Source organism: Oncorhynchus mykiss, chromosome 12 (assembly GCF_057628025.1).
Source record: "Oncorhynchus mykiss isolate SJ-2025 chromosome 12, ASM5762802v1, whole genome shotgun sequence".
NCBI lineage: Eukaryota > Metazoa > Chordata > Actinopteri > Salmoniformes > Salmonidae > Oncorhynchus > Oncorhynchus mykiss.
The window spans coordinates 13804148-13831375 of NC_143033.1; the positions used below are offsets into that span (position 1 = coordinate 13804148).

A 27228-nucleotide genomic window follows, 5' to 3' on the forward strand; every position below is an offset into this window, starting at 1 on the left:
TGTCCAGTTAGACTAGAGAGAGAAACCCCACTACATCTGTCCAGTTACACCACAGAGAGAGAAACCCCACTACACCTGTCCAGTCAGACCACAGAGAGAGAAACCCCACGACATCTGTCCAGTCAGACCATAGAGAGAGAAACCCCACTACATCTGTCCAGTCAGACCACAGAGAGAGAAACCCCATTACATCTGTCCAGTTAGACTAAAGAGAGAAACCCCACTACATCTGTCCAGTCAGACCACAGAGAGAGAAACCCCACTACATCTGTCCAGTTACACCACAGAGAGAGAAACCCCATTACATCTGTCCAGTTAGACTAGAGAGAGAAACCCCACTACATCTGTCCAGTTACACCACAGAGAGAGAAACCCCACTACATCTGTCCAGTTACACCACAGAGAGAGAAACCCCATTACATCTGTCCAGTTAGACTAGAGAGAGAAACCCCATTACATCTGTCTAGTTAGACCTCAGAGAGAGAAACCCAACTACATCTGCCAGTTAGACTAAAGAGAGAAACCCCATTACATCTGTCCAGTTAGCCCACACAGAGAGAAACCCCACTACATCTGTCCAGTCAGACCACAGAGAGAGAAACCCCACTACATCTGTCCAGTTAGACTACAGACACAGAAACCCCACTACATCTGTCCAATCAGACCACAGCGAGAGAAACCCCATTACATCTGTCCAGTTACACCACAGAGAGAGAAACCCCATTACATCTGTCCAGTTACACCACAGAGAGAGAAACCCCACTACATCTGTCCAGTCAGACCACACAGAGAGAAACCCCATTACATCTGTCCAGTCAGACCACAGAGAGAGAAACCCCATTACATCTGTCCAGTCAGACCACACAGAGAGAAACCCCATTACACTGTCCAGTCAGACCACAGAGAGAGAAACCCCATTACATCTGTCCAGTTAGACTAGAGAGAGAAACCCCACTACATCTGTCCAGTTACACCACAGAGAGAGAAACCCCACTACACCTGTCCAGTCAGACCACAGAGAGAGAAACCCCACGACATCTGTCCAGTCAGACCATAGAGAGAGAAACCCCACTACATCTGTCCAGTCAGACCACAGAGAGAGAAACCCCATTACATCTGTCCAGTTAGACTAAAGAGAGAAACCCCACTACATCTGTCCAGTCAGACCACAGAGAGAGAAACCCCACTACATCTGTCCAGTTACACCACAGAGAGAGAAACCCCATTACATCTGTCCAGTTACACCACAGAGAGAGAAACCCCATTACATCTGTCCAGTTAGACTAGAGAGAGAAACCCCACTACATCTGTCCAGTTACACCACAGAGAGAGAAACCCCACTACATCTGTCCAGTTACACCACAGAGAGAGAAACCCCATTACATCTGTCCAGTTAGACTAGAGAGAGAAACCCCATTACATCTGTCTAGTTAGACCTCAGAGAGAGAAACCCAACTACATCTGCCAGTTAGACTAAAGAGAGAAACCCCATTACATCTGTCCAGTTAGCCCACACAGAGAGAAACCCCACTACATCTGTCCAGTCAGACCACAGAGAGAGAAACCCCACTACATCTGTCCAGTTAGACTACAGACACAGAAACCCCACTACATCTGTCCAATCAGACCACAGCGAGAGAAACCCCATTACATCTGTCCAGTTACACCACAGAGAGAGAAACCCCATTACATCTGTCCAGTTACACCACAGAGAGAGAAACCCCACTACATCTGTCCAGTCAGACCACACAGAGAGAAACCCCATTACATCTGTCCAGTCAGACCACAGAGAGAGAAACCCCATTACATCTGTCCAGTCAGACCACACAGAGAGAAACCCCATTACACTGTCCAGTCAGACCACATAGAGAGAAACCCCATTACATCTGTCCAGTCAGACCACAGAGAGAGAAACCCCATTACATCTGTCCAGTCAGACCACAGAGAGAGAAACCCCATCTACCTGTCCAGTCAGACCACAGAGAGAGAAACCCCATCTACCTGTCCAGTCAGACCACAGAGAGAGAAACCTCATCTACCTGTCCAGTCAGACCACAGAGAGAGAAACCCCATTGCATCTGTCCAGTCAGACCACAGATAGAGAAACCCCATCTACCTGTCCAGTTAGACTAGAGAGAGAAACCCCATCTACCTGTCCAGTTAGACTAGAGAGAGAAACCCCATCTACCTTTCCAGTTAGACTAGAGATAAACCCCATCTACCTGTCCAGTTATACCACAGAGAGAGAATCCCCATCACTGCACAATGTCTTTACAGCAGGGTTACAACTACCTGGTTACCATGACACCTGTCTGTCTGTAGTCCCCTTCACAGTCTTTTCTCTGTAACAAATTAGAAAGGGGTGAGAGGGAAGGAAGGATAAAATGAGGTAGGGAGGGAAGGAGGGATAAAAAGAGGGAGGGAAGGTGTCTCTGGGCCCCTGAGTTATGACCACTATTCATCAACAGACAGAGAGAGAGAAGGGAGAGAGGGATATAAAAAGAGTCTGAAAAGAGGACAAAAGGGAGACCTAGATGTATTAAAGGTGTTTCAAGGTCTTTTCAGTGGAGCAGTATAGGAGGTGTGTATCCCAAATGGCACCCTCGTCCCTATATAGTGCACTACTTTTCACCAGAGTGGTCCCTGGTTAAAGTATTTTTTGGGATACATCCCAGAATTTATCCCAGACAGAGACATCAAGATATCTGCTTCACCATGACCAGAGGCAGCATTTAAGCAACTTTTGGTAATTGGAAAGCGCTATATACACTTAAAAAAATACAACTGCAACATGTAAAGTGTTGGTCCCCCCCAAAAATCTGACATTTCCATACACACAAAAAGCTTGTTTCTCTCAATTTTTGTACACAAATCCATCCACCTGACAGGTGTGGCATATCAAGAAGCTGATTAAAAAATAATCATTACACGGGTGCACCTTGTGCTGGGGACAATAAAATGCTAATCTAAAATGTGCAGTTTTGTCACACACAACACAATGCCACAGATGTCTCAAGTTTTTAGGGAGCGTGCATTTGGAATGCTGACTGCAGGAATGTTCACCAGAGCTGTTGCCAGAGCATTTAATGTTAATTTCTCTACCATAAGCTGCCTCCTACGTCGTTTAAGAGAATTTGGCAGTACGTCCAACCGGCTTCACAACCGCAGACCACGTGTAACCACGCCAACCCAGGACCTCCACATCTGGCTTCTTCACCTGCGGGATCATCTGAGGAGGGTGTGGTGGAGTATTCTATCTGTAATAAAGCCCTTTTGTGGAGAAAAACACATTCTGATTGGCTGGGCCAGGCTCCACAGTGGGTGGGCCAAGGCCCTCCAAGGCCCACCCATGGCTGCACCCCTGTCCAGTCATGCGAAATTGTCACACCCTGACCTTAGTATTCTTAGTTTTCTTTATTATTTTGGTTAGGTCAGGGTGTGACATGGGTGATATGTGCGTTTTTTTGTCTCATCTTGGGTGTGGGTACTGTCTAGGGGTTTTTGGGGTTGTTTCCATCTAGGTGTTTATGTAGGTCTATGGTTGCCTAGATTGGTTCTCAATTAGAGGCAGGTGTTTATCGTTGTCTCTGATTGGGAACCATATTTAGGCAGCCATATTCTTTGGGTATTTTGTGGGTGATTGTTTCCTGTGTCAGTGTTTGTGCCACACGGGACTGTTTTGTTTCCATTTCATGTTGTTATTTTGTATTTGTGTCATGTTCAGTCTTTTCTATTAAAAAATGGACACTTACCACGCTGCATATTGGTCCGATCCTTGCTACACCTCTTCAGACGAGGAGGAGGAAATCCATAGATTGGGGCCAAATTTATTTATTTAAATTTATCGATTTCCTTATATGAACAGTAACTCAGTCAAATCTTTGAAATTGTTGCATGTTGTGTTTATATTTTTGTCCCATGGATTATTATGACTATTATTACTATAATTATTAATACTATTATTATGACTATTATTACTAATATTATTATTATTACAAGTATTATTATGACTAATATTATTATGGCTGTTATTATTAATACTTCATCAGCATGACTTATTATTATGGCTATTGTTATTATTCTGACTATTATTACTGCTATTATTCTGACTATTATTATTATTACTGTTGTTATTATTATTATTATTGTTATTATGACTCATTATTAATATTATCATTATTATTATGACTATTATTATTATTAGTGTTATTATGACTCATTATTAATATTATCATTATTATTATGACTATTATTATTATTAGTGTTATTATGACTTATTATTAATATTATCATTATTATTATTATGACTATTATTATTACTGTTATTATTCTGACTTTTATTATTACTGCTATTATGACTATTTTTATTATGACTTATTATTTTGACTTATTATTATGGCTATTATTATTCTGACTGTTATGGCTATTATTATTATGATGACTTAGTATTAGTATGACTATTATTATTGATGACTTATTATTATTATTATATTTATTACTATTATGACTTATTATTATGCCTATAAATTATTATTATGCCTATTATTATTAACATGCCTATTACTATATTATGCCTATTGTTATTATTACTATTATTTTGACTAGTATTATGGCTATTACTATTATTTTGACTAGTATTATGGCTATTACTATTATTGTTATGACTATTGTTACTATTATTGTTGTTATTATTATTACTATTATTAGTAGTATTATTGCTATTACTATGACGGTTATTATTATTACTATTGATACTATTATTATAGCAACAAGAATCTGGTATTCCTTCTATTGATAATGGAGCAGGTCATAAGAGATCCTATAATTCAGTGAATGATAAGAACTCTTTATGGAACAGGCAACACGCAGGGACGCGAGGAAAAATAGACTGACCTCTAAAGTGGATGAGAATAAGAATGAAACAAACAACAAAGTGGTCTGAGTTCACATCTTTATATTAAAATGCATTAAGTATAGACAATAATGTAACACACACTACAATGTTCCACACGTTCAGAAATGTTGGATGGATGAATGTACATTTTGTCATGTAATGGATGAGACAGCAGTTTGTCTGACATTTAAGACGAAGGAAAGCTTTTGAGCAAAAGAACATACAGTACCAGTCAAAGGTTTGGACACACCGACTCATTCCAGGGTTTTTCTTTATTTTTACTATTGTCTAGAAATATGTGGGAACTCCTTTAAGACTGCTGGAAAAGCATTCCAGGTGAAGCTGGTTGAGAAAATGCCAAGAGTGTGCAAAGAGGTCATCAAGGTAAAGGGTGGCTACTTTGAAGAATCTCAAATATAAAATACATTGACTTGTTTAACACTGTCTTTGGTTACTACATGATTCCATGTGTGTTATTTCATAGTGTTGATGTCTTCACTATTATTCTACAATGTAGAAAATAGTAAAAATAAAGAAAAACCCTTGAATTAGTAGGTATCCATACTGTTGACTGGTACTGTATGTAGGTCATGATCATCATTAATCTGTAACACAGTACAACAATACATTATTATTTAGTTGAGTTACAGCAGTAGAAATACAAAATTAAAAACGTAATCATTATCATCATTCTTATGTACAACCCAGTGCCTTACAGAACGACCTCTTTGTTCTCAGTACATTACACAGGCCTTCCTTCCACTGGCATCACAGACCTAAAGGAAAATACACTGCAAAACGCATTGATGATGTGGCAAGTGACAGTTGGCTTCTTGAATGCTGACATGCAAAACATTTTGAGACTGTATCAAGAGTGGACTAGTGAAAAAAATAAATGGTTTAGAGTGAATTTTTCCCTTTAAGTAAGCTTAGAAAGATACCATACATTATAAATATGAAGGTTAAGGTGCAAAGTCCCCACCCCGACCACACACACACAGACTGTCAGTAGAGAGTAGGACATTTCCCAAAATGGACAGAGACCTCTAACGGAGCATTCAGACAGAAATATATTATGTAGAACAACAAACATGTCTCTCTTACATGTAGAATGAGGAATCATGACTGCTCTATTCATAACATTCAACAATGTGCACCCGACTCTTTCAGAGAGAATGCCAGCTTGACCTCTGACAAACCCTGACCTTTGATGACCCCTGACTCATTCTGCCACGTAAGCACACAGCCTGTGATTGACGACCAGACAATACCTGTGTGCCATTTCTCTCCCTGTCAGTAGTGTAGGTCGGTAGGTGGCTGGCTGTGACGCGTCTATGTCTATGTTGGGAGAGTGGTGTCCGTGACTAGGATAACATGGCATAAACTTGATTGATGAGGTCAGAGGTCATGAAGGGTCTTCTAGTACAGAAGCCAGAGAAACAGCTGGTCTCAGAGAGGAGGACGGAACACCAGTCCCTATATAGTAGGATACGTTTGATAGGAGACCAGTAGTATGCCATGTCGGACACAGCCGTGGAGGGAGGAGTCCCAAAGGGGGAGGTTCTGTTCTACGTCTGTGGGTGGAGTCTGAGGCAAGGGAGGGCCACACCCATCTATCTGTCTCTGCAATTCCAGCCACTGAGCTCCCATGCTTTGAGCCCAGCCAGGCTCGGACAGCCCAGAAAGTGCACTGTGAGGACAGCGCCAGGACTAACCACTAGTGGCCTCTGTCTTGATACGGTTACACCAAGTAACCGGACAGACCCAAGGCTGCTGCTTATATATCTACTGTTGCCCAGTACATAATGTTTACCATGTTCCCCTCAACCTTCAAGTCAAGGCTTCATCAGTAAGATACTCTTCCTCATATAACTCCCCCTCAGCCCACTATACAGCACCCAGCTCCTATCCTGCTGAACTTCACAGGAAAACCAAACTCAGAAACATCATCAGTCACACAGGTAACTGCCAAAATAAAGGAAATGGCAACATAAAGTGTCTTCATAGAGCGCTGGGGCGCCACCAGCCAGAACAACTTCAACGTACCCAGGGCATAGATTCTACAAGTGAAATTCCATATTTTGGTGTTTTGTTGATGGAAAGAGGTCATGAAGAAAGAGGTCATGAAGGGTCTTCTAGTACAGAAGCCAGAGAAACAGCTGGTCTCAGATTCAAGCTCCGCTACAGAATCTCCCATAAATGTTCAATTGGGTTGAGATCTGGTGACAGGCGGCCATGGCATATGGTTTACATCGTTTTCATGCTCATCAAACCATTCAGTGACCACTCGTGTCCTGTGGGGGGTATAGCCATGGTAGCCAAAATAATGACATGTCCAGCATTTTAATACATGGCCATAATGATGGGATGTTAATTACTTAATTAACTCAAGAACCACACCTGTATGGAGGCATCTGCTTTCAAAAAACTTTCTATCCCTCATTTAATCGCTTCCATTATTTTGGCAGTTACCTGTACATGCACACTCACACTCCCCTTAACACTCACACACACATTAATAAGCACACCCATACATACACTCTGGTGTGCTCAGTTTTCACTCATCATGTTTATTCATAAGCATGTTCAGAATCACACATATATAGAAAAAGAAAGGTATCATAGAACAGAAATGAGAAACGCTCAGTTTGAAAAGAAGGAGGCTGTTATTTAGCTCTGGTAGTACCTAGATTACAGTTGGAGTTCTTGTTGGTGCAAGTAGTCTGGAGAGAGGACAGCAAAATGAAGCGCTGTCTTTCCCATGTCTGGAGAGAGGACAGTAAAATGAAGCGCTGTCTTCCCCATGTCTGGAGAGAGGACAGTAAAATTAAGCGCTATCTTTCCCATGTCTGGAGAGAGGACAGTAAAATGAAGCACTGTCTTTCCCATGTCTGGAGAGAGGACAGTAAAATGAAGCGCTGTCTTTCCCATGTCTGGAGAGAGGACAGTAAAAATGAAGCGCTGTCTTTCCCATGTCTGGAGAGAGGACAGTAAAAATGAAGCGCTGTCTTTCCCATGTCTGGAGAGAGGACAGTAAAATGAAGCGCTGTCTTTCCCATGTCTGGAGAGAGGACAGTAAAATGAAGCGCTATCTTTCCCATGTCTGGAGAGTGGACAGTAAAATGAAGCGCTGTCTTTCCCATGTCTGGAGAGAGGACAGTAAAATAAAGCGCTGTCTTTCCCATGTCTAGAGAGAGGACAGTAACATGAAGCGCTGTCTTTCCCATGTCTGGAGAGAGGACAGCAAAATGAAGCGCTGTCTTTCCCATGTCTGGAGAGAGGACAGCAAAATGAAGCGCTGTCTTTCCCATGTCTGGAGAGAGGACAGCAAAATGAAGCGCTGTCTTTCCCATGTCTGGAGAGAGGACAGCAAAATGAAGCGCTGTCTTTCCCATGTCTGGAGAGAGGACAGTAAAATGAAGCGCTGTCTTTCCCATGTCTGGAGAGAGGACAGTAAAATGAAGCACTGTCTTTCCCATGTCTGGAGAGAGGACAGCATAATGAAGCGCTGTCTTTCCCATGTCTGGAGAGAGGACAGCATAATGAAGCGCTGTCTTTCCCATGTCTGGAGAGAGGACAGCATAATGAAGCGCTGTCTTTCCCATGTCTGGAGAGATGACAGCATAATGAAGCGCTGTCTTTCCCATGTCTGGAGAGAGGACAGCATAATGAAGCGCTGTCTTTCCCATGTCTGGAGAGAGGACAGCATAATGAAGCGCTGTCTTTCCCATGTCTGGAGAGAGGACAGCATAATGAAGCGCTGTCTTTCCCATGTCTGGAGAGAGGACAGTAAAATGAAGCGCTGTCTTTCCCATGTCTGGAGAGAGGACATTAAAATTAAGCGCTGTCTTTCCCATGTCTGGAGAGAGGACAGTAAAATGAAGCACTGTCTTTCCCATGTCTGGAGAGAGGACAGCATAATGAAGCGCTGTCTTTCCCATGTCTGGAGAGAGGACAGCATAATGAAGCGCTGTCTTTCCCATGTCTGGAGAGAGGACAGCATAATGAAGCGCTGTCTTTCCCATGTCTGGAGAGATGACAGCATAATGAAGCGCTGTCTTTCCCATGTCTGGAGAGAGGACAGTAAAATGAAGCGCTGTCTTTCCCATGTCTGGAGAGAGGACAGTAACATGAAGCGCTGTCTTTCCCATGTCTGGAGAGATGACAGCATAAAATGAAGCGCTGTCTTTCCCATGTCTGGAGAGAGGACAGTAACATGAAGCGCTGTCTTTCCCATGTCTGGAGAGAAGACAGTAAAATGAAGCGCTGTCTTTCCCATGTCTGGAGAGAGGACAGTAAAATGAAGCGCTGTCTTTCCCATGTCTGGAGAGAGGACAGTAACATGAAGCGCTGTCTTTCCCATGTCTGGAGAGAAGACAGTAAAATGAAGCGCTGTCTTTCCCATGTCTGGAGAGAGGACAGTAACATGAAGCGCTGTCTTTCCCATGTCTGGAGAGAAGACAGTAAAATGAAGCGCTGTCTTTCCCATGTCTGGAGAGAGGACAGTAACATGAAGCGCTGTCTTTCCCATGTCTGGAGAGAGGACAGCATAATGAAGCGCTGTCTTTCCCATGTCTGGAGAGAAATCAGCATAATGAAGCGCTGTCTTTCCCATGTCTGGAGAGAGGACAGTTCAGGTAACTCTCTACAACTCCTTCCTTACCTGTTAAATATCAGTAGTATAAAGACCAATGTTGAAGACTCTTTTCTTTTCTGTTTCTTTTTTAATTAAGTATATCATTTAGTTTGGGGCAGTGGTACCTTTGAACTCAGTCCTTATTTAAAACTCCTGTCGTGGTGAGGTTTGGTTCACTCCGGTCAAGTTAGTGGCTGGTACCCCTGACCAGGGGGAGGAGGGGGAGGCTGGGAGAGGAACGGGTCGAGGTTTGGGAGCAGCAGGGAATGGTCTGTGGTCGAGGAGGAGAGGAGGTGGGTCTCAGGTTAGGTCGTCTCCTTCCCCTGTGCTCCGGTCACGGTCTTGATGGAGGTTAAGGTTCTGTTGAACCAGGTCTTCTTGGCTGCCTGGACCTCGTTCAAGGCCAGACCCAGGGTGTGCTCCAAGTCCTGCAGGGAAGAAAACATACAGGAAGGAGGTTAGGCAAGGGGCTGCAGAGCTAGCCTGGGGTAATGGGACAGGAGACTGAGCCTAGAAATCATTCAAACTTGTATTGCCTCAAATTCCCTTCAGCAATTATTTCATGAATTGTTATGATATAGCAGCTGAATTTAAATGAAGTGATATCAGTAGACATCAGTTGCTATAGCCAGGTGAGTTCAGTTGCTATAGCCAGGTGAGTTCAGTTGCCAGGTGAGTTCAGTTGCTATAGCCAGGTGAGTTCATTGGTCTGGGTTAGGGTCAGGGGTCAGTGCCTGTATCATTGGTCTGGGTCAGGGTTTGAGATCAGTACCTGTATCATTGGTCTGGGTTAGGGTCAGGGTCAGTACCTCTATCATTGATCTGGGTTAGGCTCAGTACCTGTATCATTGGTCTGGGTTAGGGTCAGTACCTGTATCATTGGTCTGGGTTCTGGGTTAGGGTCAGGGTCAGTACCTCTATCATTGATCTGGGTTAGGCTCAGTACCTGTATCATTGGTCTGGGTTAGGGTCAGTACCTGTATCATTGGTCTGGGTTTGGGTCAGTACCTGTATCATTGGTCTGGGTTTGGGTCAGTACCTGTATCATTGGTCTGGGTTAGGGTTAGGGTCAGGGTCAGTACCTGTATCATTGGTCTGGGTCAGGGTCAGGACCTGTATCATTGGTCTGGGTCAGGGGTCAGTACCTGTATCATTGGTCAGGGTCAGTACCTGTATCATTGGTCTGGGTCAGGGTCAGTATCTGTATCATTGGTCAGGGTCAGTACATGTATCATTGGTCTGGGTCAGGGGTCAGTACCTGTATCATTGGTCTGGGTCAGTACTTGTATCATTGGTCAGGGTCAGTACCTGTATCATTGGTCTGGGTTAGGGTCAGCACCTGTATCATTGGTCAGGGTCAGTACCTGTATCATTGGTCTGGGTCAGGGTCTGGGTCAGTACCTGTATCATTGGTCTGGGTCAGTACCTGTATCTTGCACTCTGCCTCCACCAGTTGTAGTTTGGTCTGGGCCAGTTCCAGCTCCATCTCTCTGAGCTGGTTCTTCAGACCCTCCTTCTCCTCGTCCGTCTCTTCCTCGCTGCCCTCCTTCATCTTCTTCACTGCCTTTAGACGACCCTCCTTGTTGAAGAGGATAGAGCACTTCTCACAGCCCTCCACCTTCAGCTGGGGGAGAGAGAGACATCATAGGCCAGGTTACAACATTGCATCTCTAACCCTAACCTTATCCCATTAGAGTTAAGGAGGACACTGTACTTCTCACAGCCTTAGACCAGGTCACAGGTTATTCTACAGGTTATTTACACTATATAAATCAGGTCAGGATATACCACAACAATATATAAACCAGATACAAGTTATTCCACTACACTATATAAACCAGGTACAGGTTATTCCACTACACTATATAAATCAGGTACAGGTTATTCCACTACACTATATAAATCTACACTATATAAATCTACACTATATAAATCAGGTGCAGGTTATAACACCACACTATATAAACCTACACTATATAAATCAGGTACAGATTATAAATCTACACTATATAAATCAGGTACCAGTTATAACACTACACTATATAAATCAGGTACTGGTTATAACGCCACACTATATAAACCAGGTACAGATTATAACGCTACACTATATAAATCTACACTATATAAATCTACACTATATAAACCAGGTACTGGTTATAACACCACACTATATAAACCAGGTACAAGTTATAACACTACACTATATAAATCAGGTACAAGTTATAACACTACACTATATAAATCTACACTATATAAACCAGGTACAGGTTATAACACCACACTATATAAACCAGGTACAGGTTATAACACCACACTATATAAACCAGGTACAGGTTATAACACCACACTATATAAACCAGGTACAGGTTATAACACCACACTATATAAACCAGGTACAGGTTATAACACCACACTATATAAATCAGGTACAGGTTATAACACCACACTATATAAACCAGGTACAGATTATAACACCACACTATATAAACCAGGTACAGGTTATAACACCACACTATATAAACCAGGTACAGGTTATAACACCACACTATATAAATCAGGTACAGGTTATAACACCACACTATATAAATCAGGTACAGGTTATAACACCACACTATATAAACCAGGTACAGATTATAACACCACACTATATAAACCAGGTACAGGTTATAACACCACACTATATAAACCAGGTACAGGTTATAACACCACACTATATAAACCAGGTACAGATTATAACACCACACTATATAAACCAGGTACAGGTTATAACACCACACTATATAAACCTACACTATATAAATCAGGTACAGATTATAACACTACACTATATAAATCAGGTCAGGATATACCACAACAACATATAAACCAGATACAAGTTATTCCACTACACTATATAAACCAGGTACAGGTTATTCCACTACACTATATAAATTAGGTCAGGATATACCACAACAATATATAAACCAGATACAAGTTATTCCACTACACTATATAAACCAGGTACAGGTTATTCCACTACACTATATAAATCAGGTGCAGGTTATAACACCACACTATATAAATCTACACTATATAAATCTACACTATATAAATCAGGTGCAGGTTATAACACCACACTATATAAATCTACACTATATAAATCAGGTGCAGGTTATAACACCACACTATATAAACCTACACTATATAAATCAGGTACAGATTATAAATCTACACTATATAAATCAGGTACCAGTTATAACACTACACTATATAAATCAGGTACAGGTTATAACACCACACTATATAAACCAGGTACTGGTTATAACACCACACTATATAAACCAGGTACAGATTATAACACTACACTATATAAATCTACACTATATAAATCAGGTACAGATTATAACACTACACTATATTAATCTACACTATATAAACCAGGTACAGATTATAACACCACACTATATAAATCTACACTATATAAATCAGGTACAGGTTATAACACCACACTATATAAACCAGGTAGGTACAAGTTATAACACCACACTATATAAATCAGGTACAGATTATAACACTACACTATATAAATCTACACTATATAAACCAGGTACAGGTTATAACACCACACTATATAAACCAGGTACAGGTTATAACACCACACTATATAAACCAGGTACAGGTTATAACACCACACTATATAAACCAGGTACAGGTTATAACACCACACTATATAAACCAGGTACAGGTTATAACACTACACTATATAAACCAGGTACAGGTTATAACACCACACTATATAAACCAGGTACAGGTTATAACACCACACTATATAAACCAGGTACAGGTTATAACACCACACTATATAAACCAGGTACAGGTTATAACACCACACTATATAAACCAGGTACAGGTTATAACACCACACTATATAAACCAGGTACAGGTTATAACACCACACTATATTAACCAGGTACAGGTTATAACACCACACTATATAAATCAGGTACAGGTTATAACACTACACCACAGAGCATCTAAAGGCGTCCGCATGCTTCCCAGCTGAAACAGCTCGGCAGAGTTTGTGTATATATTATGAATACATTTTGTGATGTTTTTGTTTGTTTTGGGCACACACATTTTTTTCTGGGGGTAAGCCTAAATCTACACCCCTTCGTCAAATCTTTGTTGTCATTCAATGAGAGACTACTCGTTTTCATTTTTTAACTGAAAGAAATATGAGTTAGATGTAAAATTGCGTGATTAAGATTTCTTTGGCAAACACGTCAAAATAAATGACATCTTGAATTATCTTAGATTAAAGCTGGATATTTTGAGGGAGCGTATACTGACTACGGCGTTTCAGAATGGAAAAACTGTTCTATTGTCAGTCTTTTAAGGGAGTATATAAGCACCGCCCCTCCCCCTCCCCACCCCCTCCCCCTCCCCCGGGAGGTGTGGGATTGAGTAAATTCAGGCTGCAGCTGCTGTAATGGACAGAGTGGTTGTAAGGAGGCTAGCAAGGGGATGAGAAGAGGTTTTAAGTGTCAGGCTGAGTGTCAGGGTGAGGGTCTCTCCTCCACTGGTGAGACAGTCCCCAGCTGCTTCAAGAGCCCTCTCATCCACCCCATCACCACACCTAGCCTGGACATGAGAAACACTACTGCCCTGGCTGTACTTACCATCCACTATCACTGTTCACAAACGAAGAACTGGGCTATTCTGTTTGTCATCAAAATGGAATCGCATTGGATTCTTCATCATAATCCTCATATAAGACTACTAATGTCTGCATATAATTACACTAAGGCTATAATCATGTATACTACACACTTGATATTCTACATGAGACTAACCTGTATACATAAACAGCTAATGTTAACTCGCTAAGCAGCACTACAAACACAGCCACACAAAGAGAGCATCAACATATACAGTACTCTGTCATGTCATGTGATTGATTGATTGTGTGTCTTGCCAGTCATTTGTTTGTGTGACGTCACGTGTTTTAATACAGTGGTCAGTCATATCTGTCACGTGATTGTCGTGATTGTTTGATGTGATTGCGGTCTGTCATGTGATCGTGTGTCAGGTCATGTGAGGATGGGGCCTCACCCGGATCTTCTCCACCTCTCCCTTGTTGGCGATCTGTTGTTTCTCCAGACGCTCACTGAGCTGAGAGCAGATCTACAGGGATAAACACAGAGGTCAAAAGGTCAAACAGAGCACTGAGGTCAACTCCACATGGACAGACAAAACTTGTGGGGACGTATTGGACTGTGTGGGGAAGTCAAAGGTCTGAGGGTGTAGGGGTGGGGGAGAGGCAAAGGTCTGAGGGTGTAGGGGTGGGGGAGAGGCAAAGGTCTGAGGGTGTAGGGGTGGGGGAGAGACAAAGGTCTGAGGGTGTAGGGGTGGGGGAGAGACAAAGGTCTGAGGGTGTAGGGGTGGGGGAGAGGCAAAGATCTGAGGGTGTAGGGGTGGGGGAGAGGCAAAGGTCTGAGGGTGTAGGGGTGGGGGAGAGGCAAAGGTCAGAGGGTGTAGGGGTGGGGGAGAGGCAAAGATCTGAGGGTGTAGGGGTGGGGGAGAGGCAAAGGTCAGAGGGTGTAGGGGTGGGGGAGAGGCAAAGATCTGAGGGTGTAGGGGTGGGGGAGAGGCAAAGATATGAGGGTGTAGGGGTGGGGGAGAGGCAAAGGTCTGAGGGTGTAGGGGTGGGGGAGAGGCAAAGGTCAGAGGGTGTAGGGGTGGGGGAGAGGGAGAGGCAAAGATCTGAGGGTGTAGGGGTGGGGGAGAGGCAAAGGTCAGAGGGTGTATGGGTGGGGGGAGGCAAAGGTCAGAGGGTGTAGGGGTGGGGGGCAAAGGTCTGAGGGTGTAGGGGTGGGGGGAGTGTCTCTAAAATGAGAGGTTGTAAAGTGTGAAAAGATGACAACGGCTCATCCCACAGACAGATATCATAAATAATGTAAAACCTGCTCATAACAAACCCTTATCATCCCACAGCTAAACCGCCTCCTTCAAAATAACCACTGTCCTATGAGTGACTCAAGAGAAACTATACATCCCTGTGAGGATGGTAGCCAAAGCCTGACTGGGAGTTCCCTGTCTGTCTATCTATCTGTGTGTCTCTGTCTGTGTGTCTCTGTCTGTGTGTCTCTGTCTGTGCGTCTGTGTCTGTCTGTGTCTCTTGTCTGTCTGTCTGTCCGTGTCTGTCGTCTGTGTCTGTCGCCTGTCTGTCGTCTGTGTCTGTCGTCTGTGTCTGTCGTCTGTGTCTGTCGTCTGTGTCTGTCGTCTGTGTCTGTCGCCTGTGTCTGTCGCCTGTGTCTGTCGCCTGTGTCTGTCTGTCTGTCTGCAGTGCCTTAGACCGCTTCCCCACTCAGGAGGCCCTTATCGAGAGCATCCTGGCGCGCTGTATCACCGCCTGGTACGGCAACTGCTCCGCCCTCAACCGTAAGGCTCTCCAGAGGGTAGTGAGGTCTGCACAACGCATCACCAGGGGCAAACTACCTGCCCTCCAGGACACCTACACCACCCGATGTCACAGGAAGGCCATAAAGATCATCAAGGATAACAACCACCCGAGCCACTGCCTGTTCACCCCGCTATCATCCAGAAGGCGACGTCAGTACAGGTGCATCAAAGCAGGGGACCGAGAGACTGAAAAACAGCTTCTATCTCAAGGCCATCAGACTGTTAAACAGCCACCACTAACACTGAGTGGCTGCTGCCAACACACTGACACTGACTCAACTCCAGCCACTTTAATAATGGGAATTGATGGGAAATGATGTAAAATATATCACTAGCCACTTTAAACAATGCTACCTAATATAATGTTACTTACCCTACATTATTCATCTCATATGCATACGTATATACTGTACTCTATATCATCGACTGTATCCTTATGTAATACATGTATCACTAGCCACTTTAACTATGCCACTTTGTTTACATACTCATCTCATATGTATATACTCAAATCAAATCAAATCTAATTTTATTTGTCACATACACATGGTTAGCAGATGTTAATGCGAGTGTAGCGAAATGCTTGTGCTTCTAGTTCCGACAATGCAGTAATAACAAGTAATCTAACTAACAATTCCAAAACTACTGTCTTGTACACAGTGTAAGGGGATAAAGAATATGTACATAAGGATATATGAATGAGTGATGGTACAGAGCAGCATAGGCAAGGTACAGTAGATGGTATCGGGTACAGTATGTACAAATGAGATGAGTATGTAAACAAAGTGGCATAGTATAGTATAAAGTGGCTAGTGATACATGTATTACATAAGGATACCGTCGATGATATAGAGTACAGTATATACGTATGCATATGAGATGAATAATGTAGGGTAAGTAACATTTATATAAGGTAGCATTGTTTAAAGTGGCTAGTGATATATTTACATCATTTCCCATCAATTCCCATTATTAAAGTGGCTGGAGTTGAGTCAGTGTCAGTGTGTTGGCAGCAGCCACTCAGTGTTAGTGGTGGCTGTTTAACAGTCTGATGGCCTTGAGATAGAAGCTGTTTTTCAGTCTCTCGGTCCCAGCTTTGATGCACCTGTACTGACCTCGCCTTCTGGATGATAGCGGGGTGAACAGGCAGTGGCTCGGGTGGTTGATGTCCTTGATGATCTTTATGGCCTTCCTGTGACATCGGGTGGTGTAGGTGTCCTGGAGGGCAGGTAGTTTGCCCCCGGTGATGCGTTGTGCAGACCTCACTACCCTCTGGAGAGCCTTACGGTTGAGGGCGGTGCAGTTGCCATACCAGGCGGTGATACAGCCCGCCAGGATGCTCTCGATTGTGCATCTGTAGAAGTTTGTGAGTGCTTTTGGTGACAAGCCGAATTTCTTCAGCCTCCTGAGGTTGAAGAGGCGCTGCTGCGCCTTCTTCACGATGCTGTCTGTGTGAGTGGACCAATTCAGTTTGTCTGTGATGTGTATGCCGAGGAACTTAAAACTTGCTACCCTCTCCACTACTGTTCCATCGATGTGGATAGGGGGGTGTTCCCTCTGCTGTTTCCTGAAGTCCACAATCATCTCCTTAGTTTTGTTGACGTTGAGTGTGAGGTTGTTTTCCTGACACCACACTCCGAGGGCCCTCACCTCCTCCCTGTAGGCCGTCTCATCGTTGTTGGTAATCAAGCCTACCACTGTTGTGTCGTCCGCAAACTTGATGATTGAGTTGGAGGCGTGCGTGGCCACGCAGTCGTGGGTGAACAGGGAGTACAGGAGAGGGCTCAGAACGCAACCTTGTGGGGCCCCAGTGTTGAGGATCAGCGGGGAGGAGATGTTGTTGCCTACCCTCACCACCTGGGGGCGGCCCGTCAGGAAGTCCAGTACCCAGTTGCACAGGGCGGGGTCGAGACCCAGGGTCTCGAGCTTGATGACGAGCTTGGAGGGTACTATGGTGTTGAATGCCGAGCTGTAGTCGATGAACAGCATTCTCACATAGGTATTCCTCTTGTCCAGATGGGTTAGGGCAGTGTGCAGTGTGGTTGAGATTGCATCGTCTGTGGACCTATTTGGGCGGTAAGCAAATTGGAGTGGGTCTAGGGTGTCAGGTAGGGTGGAGGTGATATGGTCCTTGACTAGTCTCTCAAAGCACTTCATGATGACGGATGTGAGTGCTACGGGGCGGTAGTCATTTAGCTCAGTTACCTTAGCTTTCTTGGGAACAGGAACAATGGTGGCCCTCTTGAAGCATGTGGGAACAGCAGACTGGTATAGGGATTGATTGAATATGTCCGTAAACACACCGGCCAGCTGGTCTGCGCATGCTCTGAGGGCGCGGCTGGGGATGCCATCTGGGCCTGCAGCCTTGCGAGGGTTAACACGTTTAAATGTCTTACTCACCTCGGCTGCAGTGAAGGAGAGACCGCATGTTTTCGTTGCAGGCCGTGTCAGTGGCACTGTATTGTCCTCAAAGCGGGCAAAAAAGTTATTTAGTCTGCCTGGGAGCAAGACATCCTGGTCCGTGACTGGGCTGGGTTTCTTCCTGTAGTCCGTGATTGACTGTAGACCCTGCCACATGCCTCTTGTGTCTGAGCCGTTGAATTGAGATTCTACTTTGTCTCTGTACTGGCGCTTAGCTTGTTTGATAGCCTTGCGGAGGGAATAGCTGCACTGTTTGTATTCGGTCATGTTACCAGACACCTTGCCCTGATTAAAAGCAGTGGTTCGCGCTTTCAGTTTCACACGAATGCTGCCATCAATCCACGGTTTCTGGTTAGGGAATGTTTTAATCGTTGCTATGGGAACGACATCTTCAACGCACGTTCTAATGAACTCGCACACCGAATCAGCGTATTCGTCAATGTTGTTATCTGACGCAATACGAAACATCTCCCAGTCCACGTGATGGAAGCAGTCTTGGAGTGTGGAGTCAGCTTGGTCGGACCAGCGTTGGACAGACCTCAGCGTGGGAGCCTCTTGTTTTAGTTTCTGTCTGTAGGCAGGGATCAACAAAATGGAGTCGTGGTCAGCTTTTCCGAAAGGGGGGCGGGGCAGGGCCTTATATGCGTCGCGGAAGTTAGAGTAACAATGGTCCAAGGTCTTTCCTCCCCTGGTTGCGCAATCGATATGCTGATAAAATTTGGGGAGTCTTGTTTTCAGATTAGCCTTGTTAAAATCCCCAGCTACAATGAATGCAGCCTCCGGATAAATTGTTTCCAGTTTGCAGAGAGTTAAATAAAGTTCGTTCAGAGCCATCGATGTGTCTGCTTGGGGGGGGATATATACGGCTGTGATTATAATCGAAGAGAATTCTCTTGGTAGATAATGCGGTCTACATTTGATTGTGAGGAATTCTAAATCAGGTGAACAGAAGGATTTGAGTTCCTGTATGTTTCTTTCATCGCACCATGTCACGTTAGTCATAAGGCATACGCCCCCGCCCCTCTTTTTACCAGAAAGATGTTTTTTCCTGTCTGCGCGATGCGTGGAGAAACCTGTTGGCTGCACCGCTTCGGATAGCGTCTCTCCAGTAAGCCACGTTTCCGTGAAGCAAAGAACGTTACAGTCTCTGATGTCCCTCTGGAATGCTACCCTTGCTCGGATTTCATCAACCTTGTTGTCAAGAGACTGGACATTGGCAAGAAGAATGCTAGGGAGTGGTGCGCGCTGTGCCCGTCTCCGGAGTCTGACCAGAAGACCGCCTCGTTTCCCTCTCTTTCGGAGTCGTTTTTTTGGGTCGCTGCATAGGATCCACTCCGTTGTCCTGTTTGTAAGGCAGAACACAGGATCCGCGTCGCGAAAAACATATTCTTGGTCGTACTGATGGTGAGTTGATGCTGATCTTATATTCAGTAGTTCTTCTCGACTGTATGTAATGAAACCTAAGATGACCTGGGGTACTAATGTAAGAAATAACACGTAAAAAAACAAAAAACTCCATAGTTTCCTAGGAACGCGAAGCGAGGCGGCCATCTCTGTCGGTACTCAATACCATTACTGTATCTTGCCTATGCTGCTCTGTACCATCACTCATTCATATATCCTTATGTACATATTCTTTATCCCCTTACACTGTGTACAAGACAGTAGTTTTGGAATTGTTAGCTAGATTACTTGTTGGTTATTACTGCATTGTCGGAACTAGAAGCACAAGCATTTGCTAACCATGTGTATGTGACAAATAACATTTGATTTGATTTGATTTATCTGTCAGTTGTGATCAAAACATAGTGTAGACAAATGACCTAGATGGCTAATTTACATCCACAGTCCCTAGGTAAGTAATACATATCATGTCACTATGTAGAATACAATATGAAATGACTTTATACATGTAGAACAAAACTAAACATATCCTGTCTTACCTGTTTGTACTCTCCTATGATGGAACCATTCTTCTTTATCTCAGACTCTGATTTACCCAGCTCCCGTCTGCACATCTCTTTCAGCTGTGGACACACGCAGGCGCACGCACGCAGTGATATTATACACTGAATGAATGATTCTCATGGCTGCCTACTGTGACCTACATGATAACCTCCTCTCAGTCAGCAGTCAACTGTCCTTGGGCCTGTATAAACTCCCTACAGTAGTGACACACTCAATGAGGAGTGTAATGTAGTCATGAAGAGGACAGCAACAGATGTCCCTTGAGCGACTGTTTCTCCCATAAGTGGACATCATGAGAAATAACGTAGAGAGAGCAGGTAATGACAGGTCCTGTGTTGGGCCAAAGTCCTGGAACACAGGCAGTGGCCACAGTGAATAGGGGAGGACAACATCCCCCTCTGTCTTAAAGAGACAGAAAGGCAGAAACAACACTGCTCTCCAATCAAGGTGCATCAACAGACGAGCAATCTGAAGAACATTCAGCGACTCTCCAAAGGACAATGGTATATTTATGGATCAAACCAATACATCAATGTCCATGGTCAGTGGACCTCCGTTCTCTTTTCCAATACTAAAGGAATCTTTTGTTTATTTTAAATGGACAGCCAGCCAAACAGACAGTCAGCCAGACAGCTAGCCAAACAGACAGTCAGCCAGACAGCTAGCCAAACAGACAGTCAGCCAGACAGCTAGCCAAACAGACAGTCAGCCAGACAGCTAGCCAAACAGACAGTCAGCCAGACAGCTAGCCAAACAGATAGTCAGCCAGACAGCTAGCCAAACAGACAGTCAGCCAGACAGCCAGCCAGCCAAACAGACAGTCAGCCAGACAGCCAGCCAAACAGACAGTCAGCCAGACAGCTAGCCAAACAGACAGTCAGCCAGACAGCTAGCCAAACAGACAGTCAGCCAGACAGCTAGCCAAACAGACAGTCAGCCAGACAGCTAGCCAAACAGACAGTCAGCCAGACAGCTAGCCAAACAGACAGTCAGCCAGACAGCTAGCCAAACAGCAGTCAGCCAGACAGCTAGCCAAACAGACAGTCAGCCAGACAGCTAGCCAAACAGACAGTCAGCCAGACAGCTAGCCAGACAGCCAACTAGCCATACATACAGACAGCCAACTAGCCATACAGACAGCCAGCTAGCCAGACAGACAGCTAGCCAGAGACAGTCAGACAGACAGCTTGCCAGACAGTCAGACAGCCAGCTATCCAGACAGCCAGCCAGACAGCTAGCCATCCAGACAGCCAGACAGACAGCTAGACAGTCAGCCAGCCAGCCAGCTAGCCAGACAGCTAGCCAGACAGTCAGCCAGACAGCTAGCCAAAGAGCAGTCAGCCAGACAGCTAGCCAAACAGACAGTCAGCCAGACAGCTAGCCAAACAGACAGTCAGCCAGACAGCTAGCCAGACAGCCAACTAGCCATACATACAGACAGTCAACTAGCCATACAGACAGCCAGCTAGCCAGACAGCCAGCTATCCAGACAGCCAGCCAGACAGCTAGCCATCCAGACAGCCAGGCATACAGCTAGACAGTCAGCCAGCCAGCTAGCCAGACAGCTAGCCAGACAGTCAGCCAGCCAGCCAGCCAGCTATCCAGCCAGCTAGCCAGCCAGACAGCCATCCAGCCAGTCAGCCAGCCAGCCAGCTATCCAGACAGCCAGACAGACATCTAGCCAGACAGACAGAGAGCTAGCCAGACAGCCAGCCAGACAGCTAGCCAGCCAGCCAGACAGACCTGTGCAGACTCCTCCTCTAGTCGTCTCTTCTCGTCCTCTGAATCCACCAGCTTCTGTTTGGTCATCAACAGCTCCTTGTTCAGAGCGTCTGCTTTCTCCTCAGCCTGAGGGACAGACAGACAGACAGACACATGGGTACAGGTCTACTGATATTAGCTAATGCCAAATGACATGAAAAACCTAGCAGAGTATTAGAAAATGTATAAACACACATACAGGTTTACAGACTTGCACAAGTAAAAAAGGATTCACGAGGGATGTGTCTTACGTTGTCCAGGTCTTTGCGCAGACCGATTTTGCTGCTGACCAGTTCATGGGCCAGGTCATCATTCTCCTGCTCCAGACGCATGTTAGCCTCCTGGAGACGACGGTTCTCCCTCTACAGGGGAGGAGAGGAGGAAGGTAAGAGTGAGTGAGTGGAGGAGAGAGGAAGAGGGGGGAAGTAGAGATATTGGGAGAGAGAAAGTTAAGAGGAGTCAGTGAGATGAAGAGTGGAAAGAGTAGAGGATTAGAAAAAGAGAGAGTAGCCTGTTGCTGATAGAAGAGAGAGAGAGAGAGTAGCCTGTTGCTGATAGAAGAGAGAGAGAGAGAGAGAGAGAGAGAGAGAGAGAGAGAGAGAGAGAGAGATAGAGATAGAGTAGCCTGTTGCTGATAGAAGAGAGGGTGAGAGAGAGAAAGTAGCCTGTTGCTGATAGAAGAGAGAAAGTAGCATGTTGCTGATAGAAGAGAGAGAGTAGCCTGTTGCTGATAGAAGAGAGAGAGTAGCCTGTTGCTGGTAGAAGAGAGAGAGTAGCCTGTTGCTGATAGAAGAGAGAGAGAGAAAGAGAGTAGCCTGTTGCTGATAGAAGAGAGAGAGTAGCCTGTTGCTGATAGAAGAGAGAGAGAGAGAGAGAGAGAGAGAGAGAGAGAGAGAGAGAAGCCTGTTGCTGGTAGAAAAGAGAGAGAGAGAGAGAGAGTAGCCTGTTGCTGATAGAAGAGAGAGAGTAGCCTGTTGCTGATAGAAGAGAGAGAGTAGCCTGTTGCTGATAGAAGAGAGAGAGTAGCCTGTTGCTGATAGAAGAGAGAGAGTAGCCTGTTGCTGATAGAATTGAGAGAGTAGCCTGTTGCTGATAGAAGAGAGTGTAGCCTGTTGCTGTCTTCCTGTTTCAGTGGACTGGTGACATATATAATGTTACACTATTCTTGTAAATGACATCCTCTGAGAACAGCCTTGGTAAAAAAAAATGGACCTGTCTGCAGTACACATTCACATGCACTGCAGACATGAATGGCATTACAACTAGCTAATGGACTGGATATGTGTACAAGTAGGTGCATGTGTACACAGTCTATTTCAGAGACAAACTGGACTCCCTGGATCACTGAAGTGTTCTGTGATTACCATTTCTCTTGGGAGAAGATAAGAAAAGTCTATATAATAGAACGACTGAAAGCAGGTAAACAATCTAACACATTGATTGATGAATTGGTTGAGTGTTCGTACCTCATATCTCTCAATGGGAGCCTCCTGCTGCTCCTGCTGTTCTCTCATGCTGTCATATTCCTTCTCATACTTCTTCAGCTTCTTCTGGCTGATCTGTAGAGACAGGGACAGACAGACCCAGTGTAACTGGACAACATCTACAGATGTACGTACAGTAGACGACACAGAGGTGAAGGCTCCCCATAGCCTCTGTCTGATTACAGCTCTAGTCATGGAGCAAAGGCATCTTTGATGACAGTACCAGTCAGGTGATAGCTGAAATACCCAATAATAACAAAATAGTAACATATGGGTTCACTTATCTATCTACACACATACCTGTGTCAAGCACGAGCTACTTGAAGGTTATCCTGCATGTACAGTATAGCACCTCTTCCTATTTAATAAAAACCCATGAACAACAATACATCTGTCTGTGTGACGCAAAACAAGCTTCATTAACATTTCTTTAGATGCCCTCCCTTCCCTTCCATCCCCTCCCCTCCCCTTCCCTCTTCTCTTCTCTTCCCTCCTCTCTCCTTCTCTTCCCTACCCTTCACTCACTTCCTCTTCCCTCCTCTCCTCTCCCCTTCCCTCCCCTTCCCCTCCTCTCCCCTTCCCTCCTCTCACTTCCCTTCCCTCCTCTTCCCTTCCCTTCCTTTCCCTTCCCTTCCATCCCCTCCCCTCCCCTTCCCTCTTCTCTTCTCTTCCCTCCCCTTCCCTCACTTCTCTCCTCTCTCCTTCTCTTCCCTACCCTTCACCCACTTCCTCTTCCCTCCTCTCCCCTTCCCTTCCCTCCCCTTCCCTTCCCTTCCCTCCCCTTTTCTCTTCCCTTCCCTTCCCTTCCATCCCTTCCTCTTCCCTCCTCTCCCCTTCCCTTCCATCCCCTCCCCTCCTCTTCCCTCCCCTCACTTCCCTTCCCTCCTCTTCTCTCCTTCTCTTCCCTACCCTTCACTCCCTTCCTCTTCCCTTCCCTCCCCTCCTCTCCCCTTCCCTCCTCTTCCCTTCCCTTCCATCCCTCCCCTCTTCTCTTCTCTTCCCTCCCCTTCCCTCACTTCTCTCACCTCTCCTTCTCTTCCCTACCCTTCACTCACTTCCTCTTCCCTCCTCTCCCCTTCCCGCCTCTTCCCTTCCCTCCCCTCCTCTTCCCTCCCCTCCTCACCCCTCCACTTCCCTCTTCTCTCCCCTGCTGTGCGTGTGTGTGTTTGCGTGCGTGTGTAAATATGCTCTTTCTCCAGCAGGCAGCTTGTTGTAAATGAGATCTATTTAGCCGGCTGTGATTTCCTCTGGCTCAGACCACAGTACAGAACCGGGTCAGTTGTGGAGGAACGGTCCATAATGAACCCAGTGATGGATTCAGCTATAGTGGGTAACCTGGCTACATTACTGACACCCCTGCTATCATGGCTCAGGAGCTAGTGGGTGTGTTTGTATCTGGAACAGCACAGCCTACATGACTTTCAATGCTAGCCTTCAATATTGAATGTGTGTGTGTATGTGAGTGTGTGCGTTTTGTGGCAAATGAGATTTAGGCAGGTCCACAGTCCACAGTGAGGTTGAGACAGAACGGCAGGCACTGTGATAAAATTAGAGGGTTGAAGTCAGGAGGTGCCAATCTAGACAGAGACTCAATCTGTCCCAGTCCGACAGCTGCTGTCCCAGTCCGACAGCTGCTGTCCCAGACCGACAGCTGCTGTCCCAGTCCGACAGCTGCTGTCCCAGACCGACAGCTGCTGTCCCAGTCCGACAGCTGCTGTCCCAGACCGACAGCTGCTGTCCCAGACCGACAGCTGCTGTCCCAGACCGACAGCTGCTGTCCCAGACCGACAGCTGCTGTCCCAGTCCGACAGCTGCTGTCCCAGTCCGACAGCTGCTGTCCCAGTCCGACAGCTGCTGTCCCAGACCGACAGCTGCTGTCCCAGACCGACAGCTGCTGTCCCAGACCGACAGCTGCTGTCCCAGACCGACAGCTGCTGTCCCAGTCCGACAGCTGCTGTCCCTGTCCCAGACCGACAGCTGCTGTCCCTGTCCCAGACCGACAGCTGCTGTCCCAGTCCGACAGCTGCTGTCCCAGACCGACAGCTGCTGTCCCAAACCGACAGCTGCTGTCCCAGACCGACAGCTGCTGTCCCAGACCGACAGCTGCTGTCCCAGACCGACAGCTGCTGTCCCAGACCGACAGCTGCTGTCCCAGTCCGACAGCTGCTGTCCCAGTCCGACAGCTGCTGTCCCAGTCCGACAGCTGCTGTCCCAGTCCGACAGCTGCTGTCCCAGTCCGACAGCTGCTGTCCCAGTCCGACAGCTGCTGTCCCAGACTGACAGCTGCTGTCCCAGTCCGACAGCTGCTGTCCCAGACTGACAGCTGCTGTCCCAGTCCGACAGCTGCTGTCCCAGTCCGACAGCTGCTGTCCCAGACTGACAGCTGCTGTCCCAGTCCGACAGCTGCTGTCCCAGACTGACAGCTGCTGTCCCAGTCCGACAGCTGCTGTCCCAGTCCGACAGCTGCTGTCCCAGACTGACAGCTGCTGTCCCAGTCCGACAGCTGCTGTCCCAGACTGACAGCTGCTGTCCCAGTCTGACAGCTGCTGTTAGAGAAGCCGTCAGAGCAGAACAGAAAGACTTGGAGACTAGCAAACTGAACACTACTGACAAAACCTATGACAGGATGAGAGTATCTTCATCCTAAGTATGTGTCTACCCGGATCCGAAAGAGTCATCCCCAAAAGTCTTCCAACGTACTGATGAAATAAACTGTGTGTGTCTGTGTACATGTGATCATTATATAAAGCTTGAATAAAAATTGCATTTTCAAATTCCAAAAATGTTTGTTTATTTGTGAGAGAACTTCTTTTGTACTTACTTACTTTTGTAAGCTAGAACTGAATTCCCACACTATCACATTATCTACTGAAAGGACCAAGTAGTCGACTGTAGCAGTTGAGTGAGAGAGAAAAATGCCCTCCCTCCACGGCTGTTTGAAAAACACTGAAGCTCTGTGCTTGCTTGCTTGCTGGCTGTCTCTGGCTGTCTCTGTGTGTGTGTGTGTGTGTGTGTGTGTGTGTGTGTGTGTGTGTTGTTAGAGTTCACCTCTAATCCTGCACCTGAGCGCTATATAAACCACACACAGAAACCAGGCTCTGGAACTAAGTACATTTGAGGAACAGCACAACAACACAACTACAGTGCTTACAAAAAAGGGAAGGATATGTGTGTGTGTGTGTGTGTGTGTGTCTGTGTGTGTGTGTGTGTGTGTCTGTGTGTGTGTGCGTCTGTGTGTGTGTCTGTGTGTGTGAGTGTGTGTGTGTGTGTGTGTGTTTCACTGTGTATGCACTATACAGACTATGTGTGTGGTGTGTACTGCCTGTAAACAGTGGCTATGCTGTACACCTCTCTCTTACTGAAGCCACAGTAGAAAACAACTGGTTGATTCTGAGCAGAGTAAAGTCCCTGGGACTAATATTACAGTAATACCTGCTTGCCTCTGTAAAGTAGCTTGTACAGACTAAAGTAGAGTAATCCAAACATTACCTCAATGGTAATCTACCAGTGATGTAAGGTAGCTCAGTGGGAGACTGGTAGAGCCCCTGGGCAGAACAGGGTGGTAGAGAGTGGGAAATAAGAGAGAAGGAGAGGAGAGAAGAGCAGAGGAGAGAGGAGGAGCA

The 27228-nt window shown here is 45.6% G+C and overlaps 1 protein-coding gene across 4 annotated transcripts in view; it reads right to left on the reverse strand.

Annotated features, from left to right (window-relative positions):
- Window positions 1–7444: 7444 nt before the first annotated feature.
- Window positions 7445–27228, reverse strand: part of LOC110536788 (rab GTPase-activating protein 1) — a 212942-nt gene continuing 193158 nt past the window's right edge. For 2 of the 4 annotated variants that reach the window (XM_036936954.2, XM_036936955.2), the window contains 7 exons: window positions 23588–23680; window positions 22373–22483; window positions 22104–22208; window positions 20336–20419; window positions 14622–14693; window positions 10957–11154; window positions 7445–9958 (listed from right to left, as the gene is read on the reverse strand). In XM_036936954.2, coding sequence (XP_036792849.2) covers window positions 9836–9958; window positions 10957–11154; window positions 14622–14693; window positions 20336–20419; window positions 22104–22208; window positions 22373–22483; window positions 23588–23680 — 786 coding nt within the window. In that variant the 3' untranslated portion in view covers window positions 7445–9835. Of the gene's footprint in view, window positions 9959–10956; window positions 11155–14621; window positions 14694–20335; window positions 20420–22103; window positions 22209–22372; window positions 22484–23587; window positions 23681–27228 lie in introns of those variants that run through there. The other 2 variants (XR_016484882.1, XR_016484881.1) reach the window with 2 other exon arrangements.